Below are 17261 nucleotides of genomic sequence, written 5' to 3'. Positions count from 1 at the left end.
CTGGAGGGAAAGGAGCCAGAACTGGTAAGGGAGGTGGAGAGCTACCAGTTGGATCTGGTGGGGCTTAATTCGACGAACAGTCTTGGCTCTGGATCCATACTCCTGGATAGGGGATGGACTCTATTCTTCTCTGGAGTTTCCCAGGGTGTGAGGCGACGGACGAGTGTGGGGATACTCATGAGTCCCTGGCTGAGCACCGCTACGTTGGAGTTTACCCAACGAGAGGATCGCCTCACTACACCTACAGGTTGTGGGTGGGGGGACTCTGACTGTTGTCTGTGCATATGCACCAAACAGCAGTTCAGAGTATTCTGCCTTCTTGGAGACCCTGAATGGAGTCCTGAATAGGGCGCCAGTAGGGGACTCCATTGTGATAATGGATGACTTCAACGCACACGTGGGAAATGACAGGGACAACTGGAAAGGCGTGATTGGGAGGAACGGCCTCCCCGATCTGAATCAGAGTGGATGTTTGTTATTAGACTTCTGTGCTAGTCATGGATTATCTATAACTAATACCATGTTGGAACATTAGGATGCTCATAAGTGTATTTTGTACCAGTACAACCTAGGCCGAAGGTCGATGATCGATTATGTAATCGTGTCGTCGGATCTGAGGCCATATGTTTTGGACACTCGGGTCAAGAGAGGGGCGGAGCTGTCAACCGATCACCATCTGGTGGTGAGTTGGGTCAGGGGGTGGGGAAAGACTCTGGACAGACCTGGGAAGCCCAAGCGAGTAGTGAGGGTAAACTGGGAACGTTTGGAGGAGGCCCCTTTCCGCGAGATCTTCAACTCACACCTCCGGCGGAGCTTTTCAGTCATCCCTGCGGAAGTTGGGGACATTGATCCGGAGTGGGCAATGTTCAAAGTTTCCATTGCCGAAGCCGCGGTGGAGAGCTGCGGCCTCAAGGTTTTAGGTGCAGCAAGGGGTGGTAACCCTCAAACACCGTGGTGGACACTGGTGGTCAGGGAAGCCATCCGACTGAAGAAAGAGGCCTTCCGGAATTTGTTGTCCCGGAGGTCTCCGGAGGCAGTTGCAAGGTACCGATATGCCGACGGGCTGTGGCCTCTGCCGTGACAGAGGCAAAGCAGTGGGTGTGGGAAAAGTTCTGAGAAGCCATGGAGAAGGACTTTCGGTCCACACCAAAGTGCTTCTGGAAAACTGTCCGCAACCTTAGGAGGGGGAAACAGGGAACCATCCAAGCTCTATACAGCAAAGATGGGACACTGCTGACCTCAACAGAGGAGGTTATTGGGTGGTGGAAGGAACTTTAAGAACTCGCCCTCTATGCTAGATGCAGAAGCTGATGGGGGATCAGATTCAATTACCCTGGGGGAGGTCACTGAGGTAGACAAACAACTCCGCAGTGGCAAATCCCCGGGGATTGATGAGATCGGACCAGAAATGCTGAAAGCTTTGGATGTGGTGTCATGGATGACACACCTCTTCAACATTGCGTGGAAGTCTGGGACAGTGCCTAAGGAGTGGCAGAACGGGGTGGTGGTTCCCCTCTTCAAAAAGGGGGATCAGAGAGTGTGTGCCAACTACAGTGATATCACACTTCTCAGCCTCCCTGGTAAAGTTTAGTCCATGGTGCTGGAGAGGAGGGTTAGGCCGATTGTTGAACCTTGAATTGAAGAGGAACAATGCGGGTTCCGTTCTGGCCGTGGAACGACGGACCAGATCTTTACTCTCGCAAGGATCCTGGAGGGGACCTGGGAGTATGCCCATCCTGTCTACATGTGTTTTGTGGATCTGGAGAAAGCGTATGTGCGGGTCCCCTAGAGACTGAGGGAGGTGCTGCGGGAGTATGGGGTGAGGGGGTCCCTTATTAGGGTGATCCAATCCCTGTACGTCCAAAGCGAGAGCTGTGTCCATGTCCATGAGAGTCGAGTACGTTCCATGTGGGGGTTGGTCTCCATCAGGGCTGCGCTTTTCACCAATCCTGTTTGTGATATTCATGGACAGGATATCGAGGCGTAGTCGGGGTGGGGAAGATGTGCGGTTCGGTGGGCTGGGGATCTCATCGCTGCTTTTTGCAGATGAAGTAGTCTTTGTTATCATCGGTCCGTGACCTTCAGCTCTCACTGGATCGCTTGGCAGTTCAGTGTGAAGCGGCTGGGATGAGGATTAGCACCTCTAAATCTGAGGCCATGGTACTCAGCAGAAAACCGATGGAGTGCGTACTCTGGGTAGGGAAGGAGGTATTGCCCCAAGTGAAGGCGTTCAAGTACCTCGGGGTCTTGTTCACGAGCGAGGGGACAATGGAGCTGGAGGTTGGCCGGAGAATTGGGGCAGCAGGGGCGGTATTGCACTCGCTCCATCGCACCGTTGTCACGAAAAGACAGCTGAGCTGGAAGGAAAATCTCTCGATCTACCGGTCAATTTTCGTTCCTACACTCACCTATGGTAATGAAGGCTGGGTCATGAAAAGAACTAGGTCACGAGTACAAGCGGCCGAAATGGGTTTCCTCAGAAGTGTGGCGGGCATCTCCCTTAGAGATAGGGTGAGGAGCTCAGTCATCCGTGAGGAGCTCGGAGCAGAGCCGCTGCTCCTTTGTGTTGAAAGGAGCCAGTTGAGGTGGTTTGGGCATTTGGTAAGGATGACCCCTGGGCGCCTCCCTCGGGAGGCGTTTCAGGCATGTACAGCTGGGAAGAGGCCTCGGGGAAGACCCAGGACTAGGTGGAGAGATTACATCTCCACACTGGCCTGAGAACGCCTCGGGGTCCCCCAGTCAGAGCTGGTTAATGTGGCTCGGGATAGGGAAGTTTGGGGCCCCCTGCTGGAGCTGCTGCCCCCAAGACCCGATTTCGGATAAGCGGTTGAAGATGGATGGATGGATTACAATCAAACAGAATAAATGCAGTTATATTGTTTAAATTTACTTTATTATAGAGCTCTGCTTTTTGTTGCCAATGTCAGACACAGTTGTGTCATTGATTTATGATATAAAAGACATTTATGCTGAATCCTTCAATAAGTTTGAGTTAAACATTTGTGGTCATTGTTTTTAATTTATAAAATTGTTTTAATAGTATTGTATCGTATCATGAGGCTTTGTATTGTATCGTATCTTGAAATTTGTGTATCATTACATGCCTAATCCGCACAGAACATTTTCTCAAGGTGTTAATCAAGTTGAAAAAGTATAATTCATGTTGTGTGAATGAGTAACTCCATATTAACATAAAATCAATTTGATTTGAATTTGTGTCTTCCTTTTTTTCACCTTAATATGGCCAAATATATCCCAAAACAGCATTGAGCAATATGCAAGCAAAGAAAGGGTGTCAGATTAACCATATTGAATTAGTCTGCAAGTATAAAAATGAACTATTGCAAAAAGGTAAACAACGTGTTTGTGGCAACAAACAAAAAAATTCTAGAGATAATCGGTTATACATCATTTCATCTTCACTTTTGTTACACTCATACTTTTGGCACAACTTTCACACTCAAGAGTTTGAAAACGTGTGGGGGAAGGCGGGACTACTAGCTTCTTTTCACATCATTGTCAACATTGTCAACAAAAACGCTCAGCCCTTGCTGCAGATCAAGTTGAGCATCTGGTGTTTTTGACAAACAATATGTAGATGTTTGAGTGAGTGGATCGTTTCAGAACAGGTTTCCGTTTTGTGTTATCATGATACATTATGTTACTGTTGAAGCGTGTTTTCTCATATTACGGATGCTCTTCCACTTATGTTACCTCAATTTCCTTGCGTTTAGGAAATTATATTTGATCTATGAATGATTGTTTAAAACTTTATGCACTTTAAACAAAGACAACATTTAATTTCAATAAAAAATGCGATGCTTGATTTGGATTATATTTGCTAATTGTGCTCACTTGCGCCTTCTTGTGGGCTTAGGAGACAATACAGTACTTTTTTCCTCTAACAAAGTAATGTCTTTAGAATTTGAATATAATTTGAATATTACTATTATTTAAGAAAGAAATTCGAATTTAGTTTTTCAGCCATTTTGACAGCCCTAGTGCGGTGTTTACATTCAAACAACTAACACCGGTATTATCACTGGTTGGATGCTAAGTGGTACTATGGGGTAATTTTCATTAAGCAATAGCCTACACAATAATGCAAGGCAGTTGATTTCAAACTTTGAACTTTATTTTTTATTTATTTTAAGTGCAATTAAAACATGTGTTATTCAACTTTTTGAAACAACATCTCTTTGGCAACAAACCTACTTCATTTATGCATTCTCTCCATCATGGGCTACCGGTCAGGTAAATACATCACTTATTATGGGTTGTTGCGGGTTTAATGTTGGTGTTTTATTCCCTTTCATCCCAGGACACCGTTTAGCTGCTTTGGAAGGGGAATAACTTTAAATGTGTGTCAATAAAACAGTTTTGTTCCCTCCTGGGGCTGGGCGATATATATATATATATATATATCCCTACTATCAAAAATCGTATTTATACATTTCAGGGAATTTGGCGTGAAACTCTGCAGATGGCATGCGCATCAGAGCGCTTCAAAAGCACTTCTTCACGCAGTCTATCAGGATGAGGTAAAACAATCCATAACGCTATGAAATCAGCAAACCTTCACTTCTGAGACACTGGTATGGTATTCATTAAGGCTGCACGATTGAAGACTGAAATCGCAAAATGGCTTGACCGATTACTAAAGCTTGCAAGGCTGAGCTTAAAAATAGACTGTAATCAGCACTTCAGTCAGCATTCCGTAAGCAAGCGGCACCCTCTAGCAGTCTGGATGACATTTTCCATTATACCACGATAAAACTTATAAGGGCATATTGTTCCTTTGTTTAAAACGTTTGATTTTTTCATGATGTGGTTTCCATAGAATTGCCCAAAATGTGCATAACATGAATTTGAATTTGAACATGAGTTCTGATGCTTTGAACTGCAAAAGCAGAAGTGCAAAACTGTTTCAGAAGTACAACATTTTTTTTTTTTTTCACATCAATCATCATGATATGATATACAGTTATTTTTCAATATTTATTTCTTTTTATCTTCGATTTATCTTTCATAGTGGCTCTCTTTAAAAATGTGTCCTGTTATGTGTTCAACAGATCCAGTCTATGCACAATGGAAATTATTTGAAACTCTTTGTTCATTTTTAAAAACATAATTCCAGAGAAAAACAGTGGTGATAAAAAAAAAGGTAAGTGGCAAATATCCGTATCGGCCACAATTTTCATATCAGTGCATCCCTACTATCAAAAATCAAATATATACTTGAGGGAATTTGGCGTGAACCTCTGCAGAAGGCATGTGCATCAGAGCGCTTCAAAAGCAATTCAGCTTCACACAGTCTGTCAGGAGCTCTATCAGGAGTTAAAATGCAATGCTCATGACTTAAATTTGTGCTTAAAACAGTAAAATGTGTTTGGAATTTGAAGTGCACAATAATCTGACAATTACTTAACAATCATGGCAGGCCTAGCGTAGTGGGTCCATGATACTTAATCAAACACATCAATAAGCAGAACACATCAACACTGGCTGAGAGTAGATGATGAATCTCAATCAATGCTAAATCAAGTTGAATGGTCTGATGCACATAGGACTAAAGATGACATTAAAAGACTTTCTCCCTCACCCGGTCTTTCATTCTCCAGCTCTGAGCCAGAACTTTGGATCCCTCAATCTTCTCTGTGTGACGTTTCTTCATGAAGGCAAGAGGAAGGTTCCAGTCAGCCATGTCAACCTCCTCCTCCTCTGTCAGCCCCACCACGGGGGAGTGAAGCAAATCTGTGTCCATTTTCATTAGGGCTCTGGAAAGAGAACATTCGGACAATAAAATTGTATCACAGTTATTTTAAATTTTAAAACTTTGTTACTATGACGATGTAATGTAAACAAACCCTTAAACCATAAAATGACTATAAAATAAAATGTAAACAACTTTACAGCTCAAATAATACACGAGTTTAAACAGAAGAATTAATGAAAGTGCTTTAATAAAATTATAAGCTTTACATTTCTGTTTAAACCCTCCAAAATGTGGCCACATTCTCTTTCATTGTCCACAATTCACTTCCATTGTAAGTACCATAGTATAACCTTGATTGTTGCTTTTTCAAAGAGTCGAAATTCATTTTTGTGGTAATCAACATTATGACACAAATGCTGTCGATTGAGCACAACATTTATTGAACCCGGAACATTCCTTTAATACTAGCAACATTAAATGATAAAGAATACTTTATAGGCCTCTGTATTATTATTTTATTTGTATTAAAATTGTATTGATTCATTAACATATAAAAAAAATTAAAATACACAACAAATATCGGGGTTCGATCCCCACTGCCACCACCACTGTGTCCTTGAGCAAGGCACTTAACTCCAGGCTGCTCCGGGGGGATTATCCCTGTAGTAATTGCACTATAAGTCTGGATAAAAGCGTCTGCCAAATGCATAAATTTAAATATATACACTGAATCAACATTTAACCCCCTTAATACCCCTCCTCAATCACCAAACCCACCCTAACCCCCAAAGAACACCCCTATGGTCACAAATAGATACACACACAAAAAAATTATAATAATCATATATATAGAATAAAAAATAAAAAATTCTCTCCTCAGCCCCTCCCAAGAGTCCCCCAAAAACACCAAGTAATTTCCCCACTTCCTGTCAAACAAATTCTGACCCCCCCCCAGCCTTCTGCTTGACATCTCTTCAAAAGCAGCCACCCTCCCCATCTCCGCACACCACTCTGGAAATGAGGGCACCCTATCCGACTTCCATCCCCTTAAAATAATTAGCCTGCCAACCATTATGCTGGTCGGAACCACATTTTTTATGTGTTTATCCCCAAAATGTATGACCGCCCCATTGCCCAAAATACAGAGTATGGGGCAGAGTGACATTCGAGTGCCTAAAACGTTACACAAAAACTCTGAACCTTCAACCAAAATTCCTGGATCTTAACACATCCCCAAAAAGCATGGGTTGTGTCTCCATCTTCTGATTGGCATTACCAGCAGGTGGGTGTGTTTTTAAGACCAAGCCTATACAATCTAGAGGGGATCCAATAGAATCTATGTAGAATCTTAAATTGCATAAAACGCACCCTTGCACCTTGCAGATGCAGACTTGAAATTTTTTAGAATGCTAGTCCACACTCCCTCCTCCAATACCAAATTTAATTCTTTCTCCCATAAACTTGAGTGAAGTTGAAGCTCAGGGGGGTCTAAGAGATATATGTATAAGAGATGAAAAACTTAATCGGTTAGCTGGAATTTTTGACAATATTTTTACGTTTAGCTGGATCAGGGAAATTGGACGGTAACTCTTTCTCTCGCTTGGATCTTTGTCCTTTTTAAGAATCAGACTGATCCGGGCTTGTGTCATGTTTGGCGGAAGCTTTCAATTCTTAAATGTTTCTGTATAAACAAAAGTGGAGCCAGTTCTGTAGCATAAGATCTAAATTCAGCGGCAAAACCATCTGGCCCTGGAGCCTTGCCTGTAGGCAAGTTATTAAAGGGTTTGTGCACCCAAAAATGAAAATTGTCCCATAATTTACTCACCCTCAAGCCATTCTTGGTGTATATCACTTTCTTCTTTCAGCCAAACACAATCAGAGTTATATTAAAAGATATCCTGGCTCTTAAAAAGCGATCACAGTTACAGGTTTTTTTTTCAACAGCACAAATCGAGCACAAACGAATGACACCGGTTTGGAACGATTCAGACATGGACATTATGTCATCACGCCCGAAAACATTATTGCTATATCTAAGGAAGGGAAAGAGTTACAACGTTTGTTTTAACGGCACAAACAGAGCACAAAGGACTAGCAACGGTTTGGATCGATTTGAGCGAGATGGGGTGGAGAGTGAAGTCACACAGCCCAAAAAAGAATGCTTAATATCTCAAACACCAAACCAGCACAAACGTTAACTTTTGCGGCACAAATCAGCACACAAACACAGCACAAATGAATTAAACATTATTGGTGATTATTTAATAATATGGGGTGCCCAATTCACAGAGGTCAAGTGAATGTTCAGTGAATCAGGCTCACTCAGCTGGTAAATGAGAGCAAGTGCCTTAATCACTCCAATGATTAGAAATACTCCAGAAAACAAACTCCAACCAGTAGGAGGCATAAGAATAAATAAAGTTCAGATTCATCCACAAACTGTTCCGAAGGAGTGTTACTCCACAAAACATACTCCAGCCGCTGTGCGGAACCAAAGGCAGCGCTCAGTTCCTCAGATGAACAAGTGAATGTTCAGTGAGTCAGGTCCACTTGGCTGCATCACAAAATGACTTGCTCACTCCATTGACAAAGGACATTGCTTGCTGTGGGCTTGTAAATATTTAGCAGCCATCCTTAGTATCTATTCTCAATTTGGCTGGGAACAAAAGTGCAAAAGGGGCCTTCCGTTGATGTAAGAGTTTCATGCATTCCTTGAATCAATCAATCTGTTGTCATATTCACAAAGTCTGGGAACAAGGAAATGCTGTGGTTCTTCCAAGAAAGCCTTTCTTTACCTCACCTCGCGTAACACAAGATTTTTCAGAAATTTGGCCAAAATTGATAAGGGCTTGTATCCCTCGCTCGATTTCCAGCTTATGGCTATAGTTATGTCGAGCAGACTCGGAAAGAGCTCATCTTAGAATTTCACCATATCTCTTCCCTCTTCATTCTCAGGACTTTCAAAAATTCTGACGTTTTCGTCGGCTACGATTCTCCAAATCTATCTTGGTCGCTAGCAGATTAGCAGCCAATTCCCTCTCCAATGACTCCAGATAATCAATCAGTTTCTCAACATCCGCCATTCTTGTAACCATCTCAGTGAATTTCGTCTCTATGGAAGAGATCGATCGACGTATTACAGCAATATCCTCCAAGTCCGCTACAACATTTGCCAGCATCACCGATATGCTCGACAGTTGATGCTGAATCTCTCCCGCCACACAGTCCAAATCATGTCCCTGGTCTGCGACCCTGTCTGGGTTATCAGCTTGAGCACATAAGTGTCTTTTAATGATTTAGAATTCTTTGACATTGTCTTCAAAGAACAGTTATGGATCAGAATGTATCGAATCTCACCGGTTTACGACACAAAAAGTAATCAAAATTTACAAAGTGCACAGAGCTCGCCGTTCATATATCGCATGTTACCACGAGACTTTTTTGTGATTTTTAATACTTAAAGAAAACGTGAGAAAAAAAGACTGACATTTAAAGTTAATGACTCACGTAATGATCACTTCTATTTTGATCTTTCACGCATGCATTACATGCAAGACAAAGGAATCAACAGCATAACAGAATCCTGCTGTCTGGTATTATTGAGGGGTGCAATGCAAATGCATAGTATTACATAACACTTCTCTAAAGTATATAGATGGAGCCCAGATTTGTATTATCATAAAAGTAACATGGTCTGCCTGAAAATAAACATAAGACACTGACAAATCATCAATAGTCTACACACGTAATAAATATGAGGACAGACTATCCAGCATTTTGCAGAAAAATATTAAAAAGGAGATAGCATGCCAACTCAAGCAATCCAGAATGGTAATGTGCTACAGAATGTGTGTTGTTCATTCAAAGTTCATTGTATTTTAATTCAGCACTAGTGCAAATGTGCAAGATAATAATGATAATTTTATCAAACACACACTTACAGAACGGGTTAAGGCAGCTGTTGTTTGAGTCAGCCATAGGTGTGTATTATTTCACTTATTTACAGTAACAACAAGAAGTAGCAATCTACCTGATACATATTACTTTGGATGTAATGATTATATATATATATATATATATATATATATATATATATATGTATATATATATATATATATATATATATATATATATATACTATATATATATATATACACACAATGCATCCGGAAAGTATTCACAGCGCTTCACTTTTTCCACATTTTGTTGTTACAGCCTTATTCCAAAATGGATTAAATTCATTATTTTCCTCAACATTCTACAAACAATACCCCGTAATGACAACGTGAAAGAAGTTTGTTTGAAAATCACCTGTGGATAAGTATTCATAGCCTATGCTCAATACTTTGTTGAAGCACCTTTGGCACCAATTACAGCCTCAAGTCTTTTAGTGTATGATGCTACAAGCTTGGTACACCTATATTTGGACAGTTTCTCCAATTCTTCTTTGCAGGACCTCTCAAGCTCCATCAGGTTGGATGGGGAGCTTCGGTGCACAGCCATTTTCAGATCTCTCCAGAGATGTTCAATCGGGTTCAAGTCTGGGCTCTGGCTGGGCCACTCAAGGACATTCACAGAGTTGTCCCATAGCCACTCCTTTGTTATCTTGGCTGTGTGCTTAGGGTCGTTGTCTTATTGGAAGATGAACCTTCGCCCCAGTCTGAGGTCCAGAGCGCTCTGGAGAAGTTTTTCATCAAGGATGTCGCTGTACATTGCTGCATTCATCTTTCCCTTAATCCTCACTAGTTTCCCAGTTCCTGCCACTGAAAAAAATCCCCACAGCATGATGCTGCCACCACCATGATTCACTGTGGGGATGGTATTGGCCAGGTGATGAGCGGTGCCTGGTTTCCTCCAGACATGATGCTTGCCATTCAGTTTCTCCTCCCTCCACAGAGAAATGCTGGAGCTCTGTCAGAGTGACCATCGGGTTCTTGGTCACCTCCCTGACTAAGGCCCTTCTCGCCCGATCGCTCGGTTTTGCCAGGCGGCCAGCTCTAGGAAGAGTCCATTTACGGATGATGGAGGCCACTGTGCTCATTGGGACCTTCAATGTTGCAGAAATTATTCGTACCCTTCCCCATATCTGTGCCTCGATATAATCCTGTCTCGGAGGTCTACAAACAATTCCTTGGACTTCATGGCTCGGTTTCTGCTCTGACATGCACTTTGGGACCTTATATAGACAGGTGTGTACCTTTCCAAATCATGTCAATCAACTGAATTTATCACAGGTGAACACCAATCAATAGGATGATCAGTGGAAACAGGATGCACCTGAGCTCAATTTTGAGTGTCATAGCAAAGGCTGTGAATACTTATGTACATGTGATTTTTAATTTTTTAATTTTTAATACATTTGCAAAGATTTCAAACAAACTTCTTTTACGTTGTCATTATGGGTTATTGTTTGTAGAATTCTGAGGAAAATAATGAATTTAATACATTTTGGAATAAGGCCGTAACATAACAAATGTGGAAAAAGTGAAGCTCTGTGAATACTTTCCAGATGCACTGTATCTGTACTGCACCTGCTACCTGCACCGCATCGACGTGTCCTGTCCTAGCCATGACACGGCGTGGTGCTTCTCGTCCAGTGTGACCCTCTTTAGTCTGCTATTAAACAATGTACTTTAGACTATGACCAATTCTGATTTAATTTGCTGTGTTGCTCTGATTTAAACTACAAAAACAAGTTCAGTGTTAGTGAGTTTAATTTATATCAGGGGTGTCAAATGTGCGGCCAAATGTGGCCCGCAAATGACTCCAATGTGGACAGCAGGATGATTTGAGGGGGCAAAAAATGCTTAAAAACATTAACATTGATTAATCCTATTACATTGGTGCGATTATATTTTTTAGCTACAGCAGGGCAGATAAACATTATAATGTGCGGTGTTACATGGATGTTAGCCTATAACTTGCATCATCAATGGAATTTCTTTTAATAACAAATGGCATTCAGGGCTCACGGATTCATGCCTATCAGCAGATGCCCCGCATGTCTTCACAACAGTCCCATGATAACCCATCCCACTGTGAAGTTTGTGCAAGTCTCTCATGGTAATAATGACAACATGGACCAGTATAACAATAAATATTAGAGGGAATTCATTTTCAATTATTATTATTTTTACTAAGCTTTTGTAATTTAAAGTGCAAACTGTTTTAAAAGTTTTCATAAACTTTGAGTTTATGTTCGGTTTTAGAAGGTTTATTTAAAGATAAAGCTATCCAGCCCAGAGCAGCAACACTTTTTTTTTGTTGCTGTAATCAAAATTGTTGTTTGATTATCTACAATTAATTTATGGAACCTCCGCTTAATTAAATTAATAAATTCCATGTTCTCCCTTTTATATTACCCCAATAGTTATTAAAGCAGAGTCCGGACCCCGGATTGATTCCATTCGGACCTTTAAGACTTAGCGGCGAAATTCTCATCGTATTTAGTGAGCATAGGGCTGGGCAATATGGCAAAAAATATTATAACTATATTCTTTTTCATATCATTCGATATCAATATTTATCATGATATTCATTCACATTGTGCATTTCTTTAATTGAATAGGATTTATAGACAATTGGAAGAGTTTTTGGGGTAGACCTGACCTGCTAAAGAGAGATCCCTCCAGGGAAGGTGCCACTCTCCTCTCTAGTAATTTGGCTAATAGTCTTAATAATGATAGTATTTGACTAACTGGGGACCATGTCAGACAGCAGAAAAACTGTTAATCCGAATGTCTGCTAGCTGTCTTGAGACGTCACACAGGTCACATAGATTATTTTCTCTAGCTATCACTGGATGAAATATTGTGTATATTTTCAAATAGCCTCCACAATTCTTTTTTCATTTGCAAGTATGTCTTTTTGATGACATCTCGGATCATTACCTCGTCTCTTGTATGCTGCGATCAGATAATGTTACTCAATCTACACCACACTATCATTCAGCTAGAACTGTTCTTTCGACCACTAAAGATAGCTTCACTAATAATCTCCCAGCTCTATCTCATACACTCAGTAAACCCCAAAGCCTATAAGTACTTGATGAAATAACAGAAAATATAAATACAGTCATCTCTAGCACTCTTGATAGTGTCGCCCCCTCACTGATCTCTGCCTGCATCACCTCGGCCTAATGATGGACTACACTCTTGAAATGGAATACATAGACGATCAAACCCTTCATCAGCCAACTACACTCAAAAAAATATTTTAGCCTATTTTTAATTGCCTAATCTTTAACTAAATAAAATGTAAAATCTTAAAAAAAGTTATTAATTACATTTTCTTCAAGACTATTCAATTCAATTTCATGGAAATTTGTTATTAAATTGAAATGGATACATCTTAAAATTAGGCTAAAATATTTGTGAGTGTAACAAGAACAATTGCATCTATGTGAACTTCTGCAGTTATTCCAGGATGAACTTCAAAAGACATTAGTCATAAATCTTACAGTTCATTACAAAATCTGTTTAAACACTGGCTCTTAACACTTACTTCATTAATTCATACACATTACAATAATTTTAAACCATGACTTTAACTATACATAAGTAATACTGGCATTATGTTTATGATGTTAGCCAGAGGGGAACTGGTCCCCACAGTGATTCTGGTTTCTCCCAAGGTTATTTTTCTCTTATAACATCTTATGAAGTTTTGTTTTCCTTGCCACAGTCGCCTTTGGCTTGCTCACTGGGTTTATAAATACAATTATTAATTAATTACTTATTTTTAAACAATTCAAAATCGTATTTTATCACACTGATACTTTATCGTTTATTAAATGATGACTAAGACATTATAGATATTACAGTTTTATCTTCTATTAATGCCTGATATTTTGTAAAGCTGCTTTGAAACGATGTGTGTTGTGAAAGGCCCTACACAAATAAGAATTACTTGACTTTCCATGTTGGCAGAAGAGTAGAAAAAAAAAATCCTAAACAGTCAAAATAGTCTATACAAAACTGCATTGGGGCCAAGAGACAGCCAAAGCAATGGTGTTTGAGGGATCTTCTATTAAAATACTGCAATATTTTATAGTTTATCAATCAAGTGTAGTGGATATGAATGTTAAAAGATGATCTGTTCATTTTGAATCATAATGACAGTATATATATTTTTACATTCAAATTATTTTCATATTTCTTTACATTCAGATACCCAAGTATGGGGGCATAGAAGCCCTTGTGACTGAGGAATGTTACTTAATGGGAGTTCAGAGTATCACCAGATAGAACATTTATAAAATGTAAAAGTCTGAATGAACAATTTTTTGTATTTAATATTAAAAAAATATTACAATAATGCATGTGAATGTATATTGTAATAAATATCGATATTGAACAATATGAAAAATAATACTGTGATAATATTTTTGGCCATATCACCCAGCCCTACAGTACACCTACTTATTCAAGTGATAATCTAATCAGCCCTTTGTGTGGCAGCAGTGCAATGCGCAGAATCCTTCAGCTACAGGTCAGGAGCTTCAGTTAATGGTCATATCAACCATCAGAATCTGACTGATTTAGTCCTTTATTGTAGGAATGGGCATTTATCAATAATTTGGTATTCGAATATTTCAGCAAAAATGTGCTTATTCTATTATTATACTGAAGGCAGTTAATGAGAAAGAGATGTTGTAAAATAATTTAAAACAAAAGTCAAATAAAAAATAAAACAAGCTTTTAATTATATTAAAAACAAGCTTATATCATGTCCTGTCTTTTATTTATTTAAACAAGCAATGCATGAAAAAAAATAGAATGAAAGCATTTAAGCTCACGCAGAGCAAAGAAAAAGAAACTGCTAATGAAGTAGACTGATGCAGTTAATGCACAGGATGACAATAAACACTCGCCATATAATGGTTATCATGTTTATATTGTATTTCATGTCATGTTTTTGTTGAGAATAACAAGCATATACACATGCTCAGTAAACTATACTCATTTATACACACCAGTTTAAATGATGGAATGTCCCTTACCTCTGCAAGCAAAGTCTTTCTCGGATGCCATGTTTGTTGTTTACAGAAGCGTTGTGGGGGATTACATTGCAATGGGGATGCTGCTTTCTGACGAGCTATACATATACGAGTAAAGTGTACACTGCTTATCCAGTACATTTAAATGGGAACCCAGCTTTCTCACAGTAAGCCACATTCTCGCAACAACCCACTTTTTTGGAGTCCATCTGAACATAATGACAGAACCGTTTGCTCAACAAATGTAATCAACTTGTGTCAACACTCAACCGCGCCACCCAGTGCATTCTGTTATAACTGCCCATTTTAGTTTGATTTAGTAGGATTTAACATGCATCTCACTGTATATATGGCAAGCAAAGGAAAACTTTGCAAAATTCAAATAGTATTTGTACTATTCAAATAATTATTGCAGAACGAATATTCGAATACTCGTGCACATCCCTACTTTATTGATGATGTCAATAAAGAATACCGCATGAAGGTCCATGTTTTCAGAAATAGTCCCTTTCCTCCAGTAGCAATTTACTGCCTTCAGCATGTAGCTCAAGAGAGTAAAGAGGAGCTTGGCCTAGAAACTGACCGACATGGAATTTTTGAGACTGATTACTGATATGGTGGCCGATATAGTTCCTTTTTGAGCTTTGACCTATTCTACATGGATTGTGCACAGGTTTTGCTCTGCTATGACTATGCAAAGGTACTCAGAAGGATGCTTTCTAATATTTTATCAAAGAATATTTGACATTATTATTATACATTGTCAACCAATTCTAGAAATTAACACTGAGAAAATAAAGAATAAATAAAAATACAATAAAAATCTAAATAAACATCAGTACTGTTTAGTATGTCAATTGCTGACCATTTAAATAAAGAATAAATAAAAATACAATAAATAGCTTAATACACATCAGTACTGTATGTTTAGAATCAGTCAATGGCTGAATGATTTTTTTTAAATATAAAACAAGTTTTGGTTCATTTTCGTGACATGCTCCAGACAGAAGTTCACGGAGACCAAGACGCAGAAAGCGCATCCTGTATGATTTCTTTATTTTACAAAACTACAACGTTTTGCTGTTATTGTCAGTGTACCCAAATAAAAGTAAACCCTTTTTAGTTTCGAATTATATCTTACTCTTTCTGTATGACCAAAAATTTGTATTTCTTTCTGCTGTTATAAGGGAAAAAGTCAGGTGCCGGCGCCTCCGGTGACCACAGAATATTGACTATGTTATGTTATCAATATAAAAACAACTTGAACAGTAGTTTCTTTTTAATAAGATCCATCAACTATAAAACAGCACTCCTGCACGAGATGCTGAATAAACATAACAAATGGAAACAAAGGTGTTCGTCTACTGCGCGTTTACATAGAAAAACAAATGGATGATTGCAAAAGCGTTCGGCGTGAACAGCCCTTTACAGTTGGTGGAAGTCTTTGGCCAATGTGTCTTGCTCTCTTATAAGCGTTTCTCAGATTAAGCAGTAAGTTGTTTAAATGCTTTGTCAGGAAAGATGTTCAACTTGGAAATTTGTGTCTCAAGATCCTCGCATTCAGTTCCATCTGTTTGGACAGCCTGGGCTCATAGTCTGAGCCACTTCACCACCGAGATCAGCCGAATGCCATTGCTATCTGTGAATATTGCTACTTTACATACAATTGTAATGAATAAAAAACAATGTGATGTTTTCTGTTATTATGAAGCTTGAGTCTGGAGTAGTAGGAATCAGTGCAAGTATAACACCATGTGAACTGTCTATTGAAGCGTTTTTCCACCGCATTTTACTTTTGACAACATTTGAGAACATGGACTGACTAAAACTTTTTATTCATTTATTTTATACACGACGATGTATAAAATGAGTTTGAAGTATCATTTATATGATATACTGATGTTATATGAAATGCCCATATATTATCACTAAGAGTAGATAGATCCAGAGAAAAGAAAACAAGAGGGCATGTACAACTTTACATGGAACCATGCAGAGTATAAACTTAAACAAGCTGTAAAAGGTAGGGACTTCGGTATGGTACGTGCAGTCACAGAAATTATTACATATCTCAGCATGCATGAAATCAATATTAAAACAACATATAATGAACAACAAAATGTAGAACTAAAATGAATAAAGATTGTGGAGCAACACTGGACCACACAGAACCAAATCTTAACAGCTCAGATAAATGCATGAGAAGTTTATACTGGCTAGCTCCCTATTATTACCAACTTTGATGCAACTAAACAAAATATAAACATGTCTGACATAAATAAGCCAGAGATTGAAGACCCAACGCTGTCTTTGAAATCTGTTGCTGGGGTAAACTACAGTAATACTGGACAACGAGTAGTGAACAGGACAAAGGCTGTGTGTTGTCTTTGTTTCACCGAAGTCGGTTATGTCACTAGAAGCACATCTAACATGATGACTCATTTGCAGGGACATCATCCACATGTGTTTCGTGAGCTTACGGGAGCAAAGCGTAAACAGCCTGTGCAAGTTAGTCTCGCCGCATCATTCAAGCATCCTAATGCTGCA

The 17261-nt window shown here is 39.4% G+C and overlaps 1 protein-coding gene across 2 annotated transcripts in view; it reads right to left on the bottom strand.

Annotated features, from left to right (window-relative positions):
- rptor (regulatory associated protein of MTOR, complex 1) overlaps positions 1-17261 on the bottom strand; it is a 287332-nt gene that overhangs the window by 266159 nt on the left and 3912 nt on the right. For both annotated transcript variants that reach the window (XM_052141047.1, XM_052141048.1), the window contains exon 2: positions 5603-5777. In XM_052141047.1, coding sequence (XP_051997007.1) covers positions 5603-5770 — 168 coding nt within the window. In that variant the 5' untranslated portion in view covers positions 5771-5777. The remainder of the gene's footprint in view (positions 1-5602; positions 5778-17261) is intronic.

This window comes from Xyrauchen texanus, chromosome 13 (genome assembly GCF_025860055.1).
Source record: "Xyrauchen texanus isolate HMW12.3.18 chromosome 13, RBS_HiC_50CHRs, whole genome shotgun sequence".
NCBI classification, from domain to species: domain Eukaryota; kingdom Metazoa; phylum Chordata; class Actinopteri; order Cypriniformes; family Catostomidae; genus Xyrauchen; species Xyrauchen texanus.
This window is presented reverse-complemented; position numbering and strand designations above follow the sequence as displayed.